This window comes from Charadrius vociferus, unplaced genomic scaffold (genome assembly GCF_000708025.1).
Source record: "Charadrius vociferus isolate BGI_N301 unplaced genomic scaffold, ASM70802v2 scaffold509, whole genome shotgun sequence".
Taxonomy (NCBI): domain Eukaryota; kingdom Metazoa; phylum Chordata; class Aves; order Charadriiformes; family Charadriidae; genus Charadrius; species Charadrius vociferus.
The window spans coordinates 585,666-599,252 of NW_009650093.1; the positions used below are offsets into that span (position 1 = coordinate 585,666).

General features: G+C 42.1%; 1 protein-coding gene across 2 annotated transcripts; it reads right to left on the reverse strand.

Annotated features, from left to right (window-relative positions):
- Nucleotides 1-2,376: 2,376 nt before the first annotated feature.
- ZNF652 (zinc finger protein 652) lies at nt 2,377-10,812 on the reverse strand. 2 transcript variants are annotated; one of them, XM_009892200.1, is made up of 5 exons: nt 10,205-10,812; nt 6,075-6,222; nt 5,626-5,741; nt 4,200-4,344; nt 2,377-3,740 (listed from the first exon to the last, which is right to left on the reverse strand). In XM_009892200.1, exons 1-5 carry the CDS (start codon nt 10,571-10,573, stop codon nt 3,226-3,228), a joined length of 1,293 nt encoding a protein of 430 aa, XP_009890502.1. In that variant the 5' UTR covers nt 10,574-10,812; the 3' UTR covers nt 2,377-3,225. The 2 variants fall into 2 exon arrangements, with proteins under 2 accessions (XP_009890502.1, XP_009890500.1); XM_009892198.1 differs by having other exon boundaries at nt 9,665-10,717.
- Between the last annotated feature and the right edge of the window lie 2,775 nt (nt 10,813-13,587).

Here is a 13,587-nt window from a genome sequence, read left to right on the forward strand (position 1 = left end):
GTAAGGATAAGGCACTGTCCGGTGGACTACCAGTTTAAACTTCTCCAGAAAAGATGCTGTCCTTTAAACTGCTCGTCTTCGAATGCCGACCTCCCCGATTGTGGTTAATTCTGATGAATTTCCCCCCTTAAAAGCGCAATGTTAAAAATTCAGTAAAACTTTGCTATAGGCTGTTGGGGGAGGATTAACTAATTTAGTCTCACTTTCCAGAAACATTCAAACCAAATCCAAAGTTAGTATAATTTGTCTTTGCTCTTCTTGAAGGAAGCATTTTGGCAAGGCAAACCAACCCTTTAACTTACTAAATACAGTGAAGCAGACACAAAACATTCTGCTTAGTCAACATAAGCAAAAGGTAGTAAACACACCTGAATGCATTCCCTAGCGTGGTGCAAACTCCCTGGAAGACTTGCATGCCAATGCAAATTCATTAAGCAGAAGTGAGAAGCCACAGCAAATCTCAACTTTGAATTTCCTGCCTTTTGTAAGGCCCATTTTCCTTTTCTTGCTGAAATACCTACTTCATGAGATATCGCACTGCAGCACTTTTAGACCAGTATGTCAGCTTTCCATTCGTTTGTCCCAGGTAATGAGGAGAATCTGTTGACATCATGTCACATTATGACAGACTGTTAAGCGGGTTAGATAGTTTAAATCTTCTGCCACAGAAAGGAAGTTTGTAAGTCTTGGAAGGAAAAAAATACAATGTGTATCATTGCTATGAACTAAATGATAGAAAAAAACTGTCCCAGATTTTAGAATTCTGAATAGCAGCCTAATACTGTAAATTTATTGAGAAGAAAATCATTTTGCAAAACTGGAATACAATTGATTTACCAAGATATTTTTTTTTTTTAGCATTTAAAAATCATTTAATAACAGGCCTGACCATAAAATAGTGGCACAACAGAAATGTAGGTTGCAAATGTGATGTGGAATGCATAGAACCTCCGGGGCGGACCAGCCACAGTAAATACAACAGTCATAATCATGAGTGTAAATTCACTTTCATAACTGGCTTTCTCTTCTAGAAGGTAAGAGGGTGTATATAAATATTATAGAGAAAACATTTTAAAAAACATTGTTTTATTTTTCAGAAATGCTGGAAGGGGTTTCAGCTCAGTCAAAAATGAGTAGGTTTGTTGGGCCAAAATTGCCCTTTCTGGTTCCTAAAGTTTCCTATGCTTGTTACGAAAAAACCCAACATTCATGATTAGGTGGTAGAAAACGGTGAAAAACATCAACCAAGGAGCTAATTCTCAACAGACAGAGGACATGGTGTTTCAAAACACAGTGCTTAACAGCATTAACCTTGAGGAAGTAATGCTAAGAAGAATTTCCACCATTTCTGCTATCTTGAAAAAAAAACATTAATCCCATTAGCCACAAAACCCCAGTTTATTACCAAGCAGAACGGTAAGTCCGACATCTGCCTATGAGGATCTCTGGATGTATAATTTGGTGGGATTTAATTTAAGAAGCAGCGCAGAAGAGTAGGAATTTTAAGGAAAAGAGGACTTACAGTACATTGCCATGGGCCTCTGTCTTCATCGAAGGTGACAACAAGATCCTAGATTGCATAATGCTGCTATATTTAGTTTTAGTTGAAGAGAAATACAAACCTGAAAAAATAACAGCTACTCACTGGTTAAAACAGATACATTTGGCATTCCAGCCCACCATCCTGCACTAACTTGTCATTTCCCCCTCATTGCCTCCCAGGATTATGAAACAGTGACATGCCTACAATTCAAAGTTTCCTATCCTACAACTGTAAAACTTAGATTTGCCAAAAGTATGACTACGACCCCTAGAAATCATCCCATAATTTTATGCACATTACATTTACGGGATGGAGCTTCACATGGTACGTACAGTGCTATCAGCATTCTCTTAAACAATGCAACTGAAACACCATTGTCTCATTTGAACTTCTCTTCTCACTCTTACAATCAACCAGTCAGAAACACCACATTTATGATCTCACTTGATTCCCCTCTCCTAACAACTCCAGGAATTCCAAAAAGCATTCTGAAGAGCAGCATTTGATATGATCCCCAACTTAAAATCATACCATGAAAAGCCATTAAAACCGGCTCTCCTACGTAAAAAGACACTTGGCTGACTTGAGATACTTGATTTCCTCTCTGCTGTCGATCTCTCATCCTCTTGTGACTCTCTGTTCCCAAACTAGTGGGTACCTCCGTGTAAGGGGCTCCTTTTCTAACCCATCTCATACCTCACTCCAACTGAACTAAAGAAAACCCATGGAGCAGGAAAGCAGGAATATGGTATCCCAACGTCCTTGTCCAAAAAGCTTAAGAGAAACTTAAGGTTAAAAAAAAAAAAAAAAGAAAAAAAAAAAAGCCTTACTAAAATAAATTACGTAAAGTTCTGAAAACAACATCACTTTTGAGGCAACCTTTCCAGAGACCTCTTGGGTTCCTTTCTTCTCTGAAGCACCTTTTAAGTTGTATGGTTGTAAGAATAACTTTAACTATAGAAGCTATATGCATCTTTTAAGAATCACATTTTGATGATTATAAAAATTTATCTATTATACAACATAGGTCCAGCTACACTGAAAAAATTACACCGCTTATTGAAATACATTTCATTTTAGAAACAGACTACTAAATAGGTCTATACAAAAAACTCTAAAATAATTTCTGTAGTAAAATAAAGAGTGTGTTAGGAGAGCTACACAAACAAGAAATTTTTTTGTCTTTCTTTATAATGCTCAAATATACTGTGATACGTGGCTGGCTCACTCCATAGCCGGCACCATAAGCTGAAAAGAATCCATTACGATACACAGTGATACAATTAATGCTCTGTATTAATCTCACAGCCTTTCCGATTAGTACAAAGAAAACCAGGCCTATCTCCTCTTTGAGGAGAAGTCCAGGATATAAAAGCAAGCATACCTCATCAGCTGATATGAAATTATAAAATTCCACAAGTCTCAGTATCTGAAATTTATAAAAGTCACCAGTAAAACGCAAGCAAATTGGGTTTAAGTCCTGTTGGTTCCCAGGTTCAAATGAGCACTGCTGATCCGAAACAGGATTTCCTTGTTTGTTAACTGATTCAAAGGAAAAATTAGGACCATCTGCTGGGGCTAGGAGAAAGACAAAGATCCTCACCAACTAACCCTCTGTACTTCCACGAGGGCATGTTTCCATGTGCATAAAACGGGAAAATAGCTGGCGGGAAGCAAAGACGTTAGTGGTGCTGTGCTGAACTGTTTTTTTCTGCCAGGTGTCGCAGGAAGTTGTCCTCACTCTGGCCTCTGTGATTTAAAGGCTCGCTCTTAAAAAGAGCCGGAGGAGGGGGTAAATGAGGAACCGGGGGGATGGGGAGATGATGCGGATGGTGAGGATGAGGGTGTAGGTGAAGGTGTGAATACGGGTGGGGAATGGGGCGCGGAGGAAGCGTGCTCACTGGGTTCAGGTTGATAGGTGGAGTCGGGGTGGTGGGTGTGTTCACTACAGCAGGGACTGTGGTGGCAGGAGAAGTCGTGGACAGCGGGATCTGGACAGCAGTTGACACGTTGGCGGGGCTGGTAACACGGAAGCACTTCTCCTTGTGTGCCTTGAGCATGTTGGAGAAGCGAAATCGCTGGCCACACACATCACATGGGTAGGGCTTCTCCCCTGTGTGAGTTCTGCGATGTCTCTTCATGTTTGGGCGGCTGGTGAAGCTTTTCCCACAGATTTCACAGATAAAGGGCTTCTCTCCTGCCGAACGCAGATACGGCAATCAGTTAGGCACAGAACATCTGCTAATACCTACTTCAGCATACTTATGCAAACAAACTGCATCCTACCAAAGCTACTGTGACTGCTACCTTCAGCAATTAGAGACAGCTGTTCCACAGAAGTCCTCAGTCTTTATGAAATCCTCTCTCACCTTTGGATTTTGATGCACGAGACAATCTTTTATAAGGCTTTGGCAAAGGGTTCCTTCACACTAAAGTAACAAGGAAGTAAGCCTAACCTCTCATTTCCCCCCCGCAGTGAATCACAGGACTACAGACAGTCAGATTTAACAGTGAGGTAATGTATTAACCTTACCCAACCTAAAAAATCAGGCAGGAAACAGTTTTGATCCCAAATTCCAAGGGAGGGAATACAGCTACAAGTATATGAAAGTTTTTGTCCTGGAAGTACTTGCGCTTTTCTTTGATAAGTTCTTACCAGTGTGTGTTTTCATGTGCTCATCAAAGTACTGTTTCATGTTGAAGTCTTTGCCACACCACTGGCACATGAACTGTTTGTGCCCAATGTGGATGCTCATGTGGGAACGCAGCTGGTACTTGTACTGAAACCTCTCATCACAGTTCTGCAACAGAAGAACAGCAACCCATGATATGCACGTCAGGAAGCAAGGCAGTCCTGGGACAGCACTCAAGTGTACTATGTGAAGGAGTAAAGAATACCTGAACTAGTACACACACAGAATCCCACAGAAATACAGAATTTAAATTATTTAGCCAGAGCAGAATCTGGTCTGTACTAAAAGGTCTGCTGGCACAGGAGCCTTGGCAAGGAGCGTGGAACAGTCACAACCTTCAGTTGACACAGCTGTTGGCAAAAGCCCGGCAGAGACAAGGTTATGCCAACAGAACAGCGCTTCTGTTGGCTTATAGTATCATTCGGAGGTTTTGCAGCTTTGCCAGCGCTCTCTGCTGGACTACAGCATGCCTCCACTAGAGGACTCTGCTCACACAGCAAAACCAGCAGCACCTCTGTACGGCAGGCTTGTTTTCCAGCAAGCCAGTCTGTTTTCCAGCTATTATTTATTGGTACGAGGTAATTTCTTCCCCTACGAGTTTCATCCCTCAGACTACTCTGGCTGCACTACTGCCGTTACTCCTACGTGTCCGGCTGGAGCTGTGCCCCACTTCGTGCACAAGGTGAGCCACCAGACCTGCCCTGGGAACAGAGCTCTGTACCCCCTCTGCCTCCACCATGTGATACCCACAGGCATCCCCATCAGGTGACTGGGACATTATCTGCCCCAGACATATGACCGGGTAAGTCTGTCCCATACCGTCTCCTTCCCAAGGGCAGGCATGAAATTACAATCGCAAACACATGTGAATGCATCAGTGAGATGCTCTTCCCCATCCCGACACACACACTCAGTTTAAGAAATGCAAATTCAGAGCACTGTCTTAGATCTCAAGCAGGTGACAGTTTGCGGTGAGGACAATAGTGAAAATCAAGCAGTAATTTGTTTATTTTCACTGTCACCACTTCTAGCTGTTTCAAGTTACTAGGCAGGACAGGGAGGATTAACGTAATTTGCATCAGGCTTTGCTATGAACACTGAGGGGAAACTAGGATTCAAATCCTGCTGTAGTGTGTACTCAGAAGGAAAAAAAGAAAAAAAGAAAGACAGCCAGCAGTAAAAGCAAATCAAATACTTCTTCGTTTGAACTGCTGCTGGATGCACTCCTGCTGTGCTCTCCACACGGAGAATTTTCCCCAAATTTTTATGAAACTGCACCTCATTTACAAGTCAGCCAATTCAGTTTCCACCTACATTCCCTACTGACAATGCGACTAATTTTATACTTTATGCTACTGTATCTAAACTTATTAACAGTTGCTGCCTCACCTCACATCTGAAAGGTTTCTCTCCAGAATGCTGTAGGGAATGTACTTTGAGAGACATACTGCGTTTGAATGATTTTCCACAGGTTTCACATGTAAATGGCATGTCCTTTGTGTGTGCTGCAACACAACAGTACGTTAGAGAAGGTCAGTCAAATGCAAACAGTTCTTTAACCAATTTTTTCCACCATCTCTTGAGCAGGAAAATGATTACTACTGAACAGCAAAATGATTACTACCGAACAGCATATACACATAGGTACACACATACATATTTTGCTCGCTGCCCAGTACTAGACTTGAACTTTTTGCTATGGATAAAGCTCAGACAACTGAATTTGCCTTATTATTTTTCTCCTTGATATTTTTCTCCTCAAAACGGCAATTACGAGTTAAGAACCACAAAGCCACATTAAGAGGCAGAACCAACAGAAGCGCCGATCAATAACTCACCAACCATATGTTTCCGCACGTGGGCCATGGTGTAGAACTTTTTTTCGCAAATCTCACAAGAGAATTTCTTTTCTGCATATCCGTGGACAATCTTGATATGTTCATGGAGGGACCAGAGCTTCTTGAATGATTTATTACAGGAAACGCACTGAATGAATGGGATAAATAGAAGGAAGTTTAAATTAGAAAGATTCAGTGATTCAAGTTTGTGGAGTTAAGCCACATATCTTAATCTTGCATGACAAAAAGAAGCCCAGAACAAGTCAAAATGCTGTATACTGTCTCAGACTGCAGTTCAGCTTACATTTACTGTTTCACAGATGAAATAATTACACTAAGAAAACCCAAATCAAGCAGGATTAGAGAGGATGTTCACACACTGCATTTTGGTGCCACCTGAAGAGCACCGCAGCCACTGCACCAATGTATTTCCAACACAACACAACAGCGTATACAGCTAGATGCAGCCCTCAAGGAGCTAACACAGAGAAGACAACTTCACAGGCACTGATGCTGCTCGTGTGGGAAGAATCCAAAGCCCTGGTGTGGGAAGATGCCAACAGGTGGAGGAGGCCAACACCACCAAGTTGCCTTAAACCCATCTGCACGTCCAGCCCTGGCTTTCACAGGAGCACTGCGACCCCTCAAACTCCAGGTCTAACAGCCCATGAACTAGTCAAAACTCTCTCATCCTTTTAGATCAACACAGAAGATAGCTTCCACCTCGCAGCTCTCGACCACGTGGACAGTCTTGTACACAGCTCGTACAGCAAAGCAAGTTGTCACCTCCATCTTTCATGTCCTGACTCTTCACTTATACATATCAGTAGCACTCTAGGTCTAAAATGACCAAATGCAAACAATATTTTACTCTCTTCCCACAAGTACTGTGAAGTGTCCAGAAAGTCAGCGACGAGCTGGATCCACAGGCTTTCATGCATCTCTTTTTTCGCCAGTAGTTAGTTGTTGCTAAAGACTTGATAAAAAAATCCTCATACAATTTTAAAAATTCCAGAATAATCTTTGTTGTGAAACTTGATAGCAGACACAGATGTGAGGACACCAAGTCATGTTCATCTTTGAATTGACGAGGAAGGAATTGTAGCTTGTTCTTTTTTGTTAGCTGTTGGGGTTTTTGGTACATCTCCATTTTTCTGCCTATCAATTACCCTCCTTCCCTCAAAGTAAGAAGGGCTGTATGCTGTTCACTGCAGAACTAGCAAATACTAGGTCTTCTGTCAAGTTAAATTGTTTCTTCTCTGTACAGGCAAGGTACACTGCTTCCACAGTGCTTGAATCTCTGCAGGCTTGGAAACTCCGGTACGCTGCTCACCACGCCGACTCCAAGGAGAGCCTCTGCCTCTAAAACCACCTACTTGGAGGCATGTCAGGAACAAACTGTAGTCTTTGGGGTAAAAAAAACCCACCACCAAACCTAGAGAATAAAGCAATGCTAAGAAATGATCAAAATTCCTTTGATTTAAAATTAAGCAAGCCCTTGAAGCAGTCAGTCTACAATTCAATTGACGATCAACAGCAAGTTATTTAAATCACTAATACTGAAAGCTACTACACAGAGTCTAAGATGACAACAGAAATTCTGTGAAAGTGCTAATTTTGAAATGATGAAAGCCAGAAATTACCTGGAAAAACAGATATATTGCATCACTTAGATGAAAAATATAGAGAGGAGTCAGCCATGTTTATCTGTTCAATTACCACTTATATAATAAAACCATTTTTTTTCCCCCTAGACAAAGCTCCGTATCCCTCTTGACATATTAAACCCTACATTAATGTAAAACTTTTGTATCCCCTTACTTCTTTTGCCAAGTGTAATAAAAACAAATTAGCAGGCAGCTGCGAAACACATTCCAAATGTCAGGACAGACAAAAGTAATGCTTGAATATATGCTTATACCGAGAACTTGAAGATGACTAGCGGTGCTTCTGGCACTAGAAATATTTGGGAAAGTTTCTGGACCTGATTCTCCTGGTACTGGATATAAGACACCATTTCTACAATTTCTTCTTTTCCTATCACTTCTGGACATAGGAATGTAACCCCTCAGAAGTATACGGGTGCGTGGATTACGGGATGCTTCTCCATTCTACGCCATACACAAACTATTCATGAATTCCTGTTTAAAGTCAAAAGATTTTATGCTGTGAATGAACCACCTGGCTGATAGGGCATTCCTTAAATTTACATTTAAATGCTCTCTGCTACACTAAACTTTTGAAGTATTTCAAAAACTGCAAGGACATACTGAAATGTTTATGCATTTTACTAACTATGCTCAAGGCTCATTATCTTATATTATACTCCTTCCTTCAGTCTTCCTCCTATGAGCTGAAACATAAGGAAAAATAGCATAGTGTTATACAGAGCTGCATTCGAGTCTTACAGCAAAGAGAAATTGCAATAAATATTTCAACTGTCTCCCACACAGTGGGAACTGAATACCAATTCAGTTTAGCATTTAAGCAAACAAACAAACAAAACAATCTTAAATCCTTCTGGTAGAACTCACTGGACAGGCAAAAAACTTGTTGCCCTACAAAATCTCAATATTTCGGCTCCGCAGAAATTGAACTCAAGCTGCTTCATGCTGGCAGTGGGATTATTTCAGAAGTAGGTGGCAACACTGTGCTCAGTTTAACAAGGCAAAAAAAGCACGTTTGAATCGCCAGATAAAACAACAGTGCCCCCAGTTACATGAGAACATAGATGCCTATGAGCAAAGTACAAACCACAGATGAATCAGAAACTCTGAAACTCTTTCCACAACTTAAACTTTAAAATGGTTTTATTACAACACAGGCTTCCATTGTTGTATGAAATTAAAAGCTGCAAATCTTCTGGTGAGAAAGACCAGAGATCTTTATATTATCAGTGAGAATTACTGAGCTTCTTTCTGCACTGGGAAAAGAGCAGGCTCACGAACAGATTTACTTGAGTTCATACTTCTCCATATGCATACATGAACACTACTGTAAATTACTTGTATATAATTATCTCGGTAGGATTTTAAAAAGTTACATTCTAATACAAGTTCAAATCCTGACTTTGCTAGTTTCTTTCTCACCTGCTTGCCTCTCCGGTATTTCACAAATTTCCGATTCCAATACCAGCAAACTGCCATCATTCCGTTCGCCCTTGAAACCTTACCTGGACATACTCTGTGACTGAGTTTCAGGACACTGAAACACTTTGAGCTTTAAAGCTAGTGATAGCGGCAGGTGCTCAGCACCTGAAGAAGGAGGGTTTATCCTGTCAAGTACTTCACTGCAAACGCGCTTGTTTTCAGGCCAGTTACTCTTGAGTCTGACATTTGTTAAAGTAGCTTTGCGTTTTCCCCAGCTCGTAGTTAAATACTAGAGTAACTCTGCTAAAGCAGATGTCAGTTGTACACTCTGTTCCCTGCAATGCACTTCTTTTGGAAGACACCAAAGTGTTGATATGTAGAGACAAGGTCTCGGTCAGAACCTGGTCTGCGCAAAAGATTTCCCCCTCTGAAGTGTCCACTAGCTGTATCCAGGGCACGACAGAAGGTATGGAAATCTGGCAAGCAGGTGAGCAAACCTACCTGGATATTTTTTTCACAGTCTGTTTGCTGGTGAAGGGACAGCTCACTTTCTAGAACAAATTTCTTCCCACATTTGTCGCAGATCTGCATGCGCCTGTGAGTGACGTTCATGTGCTTCTCCAGGTACCAGCGTGTGTTAAACACCCTGGGGCACTTCTCACAGGTTAAAGTCTCCTTCTCTTCACACTTTGATTTCTGCACAGGTGCCTTGGGCTCCTTTGCAGCTTTCTTCTTACGCTTGGGGGGCTCCACCCTCTTTCTACGACCCCTTGTAGTTCTGGGTGATGGGGAAGTTGTGGCTGCTGCAGCAGATGCAGCTCTCCTTGTTCTCCTTTGTGCAACACTAACTTTTTCCACTCTTTTCTCTTTTTTCTTCTGCCTCTCATTTTCCTCATAATCATTACTGTCTTCAGTGGCCTCTTCCCCACTGTCACCCTCCTCTTCCTCACTGCTGGTCTTAAGAACAGCAGTCTCTTTGGACTGGGAGGGGACACCCTTCTCCCCTTTTGATACATTTAATGTTTGGTTGTTAAGGTTTACCTCTACTATAATCTGCTCCCTTTTGTAAGTCACTTCATCTTCCTCCTCTTCTTCCTCCTCAGAGTCGTCAGAGTTTTCTCTATCTTCTTTCACAGCCCGGACCTCTCCTACCGATCTGTTCTCCCTGAAATATGGCTGCTCCTCTCTTTCATGGAGATGCGGTTTACTCATTTTGCTGTCCACCAACACAGAGTAAGGACTTCCTGACTCTCTCTTGTATACTTTGGTGGACAGATCGAGTTCCTGGCTGGCACCATGATAGAACGTGGGTGGCACTTGACCACGGCGACTGTCCTCTTGCGCCATCCCTGCTACATGCACGGCACAATTTTCAACCAACTGTTGGCAAGAATTGGCTGTTTGACTCATTTGGGGGGCCCTGATTCATTGAGCACCTTTAATCCCAGAAAACCAAGTAAGCAGCTTTAAATCAGGATGGACTCTCAAGACCGATGCCTGTTCCATCTACACAGAACGAGCGAAATATGATTCTCTGCTGGTGTTTAGCACTGATGTGTAGGTCACAGAATTCTGGTATTATGGCAAGAGCAGAGCAGTAGTAATTATTCTTCTGGAGAAAGTTGCCAACGAACCGTTGAACATTTTATCTATAAAAAACAACAGAGAAAACAAAGTCAATTAAAAAAGTCCCCCACACTAAGATTGTCATCAAATTCTTTTGTTTTGAGTTTGTACAACTGGGATAAAGCACAGGGTATATTATCCATGAACTCTATCTGCTGGAGTGGACTGTCCTATAGCATCGTCTCAAGCAAAACTGGCAGTTAGGTACAAGTATGGGCACCTTTTGTGGGGATCAGAACTGGCACTAGATTCCTGAGACATGGAAATCAAGGCAATGAATATTCTCCGCCTGCCAAAGATCACCGCCACCTGCCTCAGTGCTGGACCAAGATGCCAGCATGCATTTCTGCTGGAGTCTTGGGAGCACTGATGGCCCCAAAACTCTGCTCTACTCCCGTACGCCTCTGCATTGCACAAGGCGCATACCTACACGGAAATACCTCCTCCTTCTGTATCTCCCAAAGGGAGCCCATCCTTACCCAGAAAGAGGACATATTATACTGAACAACGTTCCATTAATGTAGATATGCATGAAGAATTTCAATGGAGACATTTTTGACTTGCAGCATTAAATCAGATTAAGAACACCGTGTCCCCTGCTTGTTTCCACCTCAGAGATCGCTCACACAGCCTCTTGATTTAAGGCACTTATTCTTTTGTCTCATTCTCCCTTCCCCCAGCTACTTATTCCTTGATACAGTAGCCACACAATATTACATTTGCCCATCTAAATTTCACTTGCAGTTATCCAACTTGGAATCTGACCAGGACACTGTTACTTCCTCTTGCAAAAAAGGCCACGTGATCCCTAATGAATACAAGTAATCATGCTCTCGCCTCTGTTTTTCACCAGGACAATTACATTTTGGTAGCACAGTATTGCAACATCAAGCCAAGATTTTTGGCTGTGCAGAGGAAATCAGAAATACATTGAAACTCCTGACCAAATGGCATATGCAGAGCAAAACCTGCAACTAGAGGGTGCAGAAGGGAATTAAGGACAGAGCCTAAGAGGCATCCCGTGATCAGAGGACAGAGAAGGGCCCTAACAGAAAATGGATGGATGGAGAAGCTAAACATGAAGAAAACCAGATCCCTACACTATTGGAATCGAAAAATTTCCTTGAGGCTAAGCCCAGCACACAGGTATAAAACACTTGGAATTCACAGAATCATATGGTCATTTTTTAGTAGTATTCTTGGAGCAACAATAAAAAAAAAAAAAACACCCAACCTAAAGCAGTATTACAGACATGGATTATTATGATAAATTTCTTTCCACATCATACTGAGTTAAAATATTCTCCACACTACAAATGCAGTAACTTCCATCCAAACATATTCTGATACAATTTATATATTATAGTTTCTATTTTATTTTTCCACCAGAAATTTCCCCCTTTGAATTGAATTTAATTGAACAGGAGATGAACCTACCAGTGGTCTCGGTGGTGTGAATAATAAAGAAGACCAAACCATGCCCTACAATCTTTGTGAAGTGACACGCTGGGGAAAGTGATGGACCAATAACCAGTCGTCTGATTACCAGCTTAAAATTAATTAAAAGAGATTCTTGAACAAAAACCATCTTTTTTGCCCTCAAAAAGCGCCCTGAAGATGCCTGACAGAACAACTTGCAGCCAGAATCACAGCACTGCAACAGTGGGGTCTATTCCCGCTGCTGCATGCTTGCTCCATAGAATCATAGAATGGTTTGTGTCGGAAGGGACTCTGAAGATCACCCAGTGCCCCCCCCTGCCCTGGGCAGGGACACCTCCCACCAGCCCAGGTTGCTCCAAGCCCCGTCCAACCTGGCCTTGAACACCTCCAGGGATGGGGCAGCCACAGCTTCTCGGGGCAACCTGCCCCAGGGGCTCACCACCCTCAAAGTGAAAAATTTCTGCCCAATACCTAATCTAAACCTACCTTCTTCCAGTTTGAAGCCATTCCCCCTTGTCCTATCACTAGGTGGCCTCGTAAAAAGTCCTTCCCCAGGTCTCCTCAGCAGGGTTGTGGGTCCCAGCTTCCCAGCTCCAGAGGTGAGGCAGGAACACGAGCGCCAAGACCCAGCTGGGCCGGGAAATACGTGGAGATGGGCTGTTAACATTGGCTTGTGATCACAAGTAATACTCAGATGGAAAAACCAGTAAATAACAAAATAAACTGGTTGTGATTGCAAGCCAAAATTAACAACCCTATACCCGGGAAGGCCCCTAGAAAGCAGTGAGCACGATGAAATCCACTGTTTAGCTTTTTACTTCAACAAAGTTTAATGAATTATTCAGAAGCTCAGAAAAATCACTATGTCATGTTGAAAATGATACCCGATTATTTCCTCAGCCTATTAAGCTGCTCTCAAGTTGCACGAGTAAATCAGGAAGACTAGCAGAATGCTGCTGCTAGATAGCCAGAAAAAGCAAAATCTTGTCATGAAAAGGAAGCTTTACATCCACCCCACCCCCCCCAAGTTACTGAATGTCAAAATATTCTCGTTCCATATCCTGCCGTCATTTCACCTCTGCTTGTTTAAGGAATATCTGTATAATAAACCACTTTGTATGAACACAGTACCACTTCAAATAAAAAACAACAAAGGGGCTTATTCGGAGTTATCAAAGCTATTTGGTCTTAAAACCACTTCACTCTGCAGAATCAGTAACCTACTTTCACTTTGAATACACCGCCTGCTACCCTCAAGGGACCCGCAACTTTCGAACAACATTATTTAACAGTCAAACAGCTGCTCGAGCAAAGCCCTCCTTACACATTTAATACCATCAACGCACTACCCTACTACT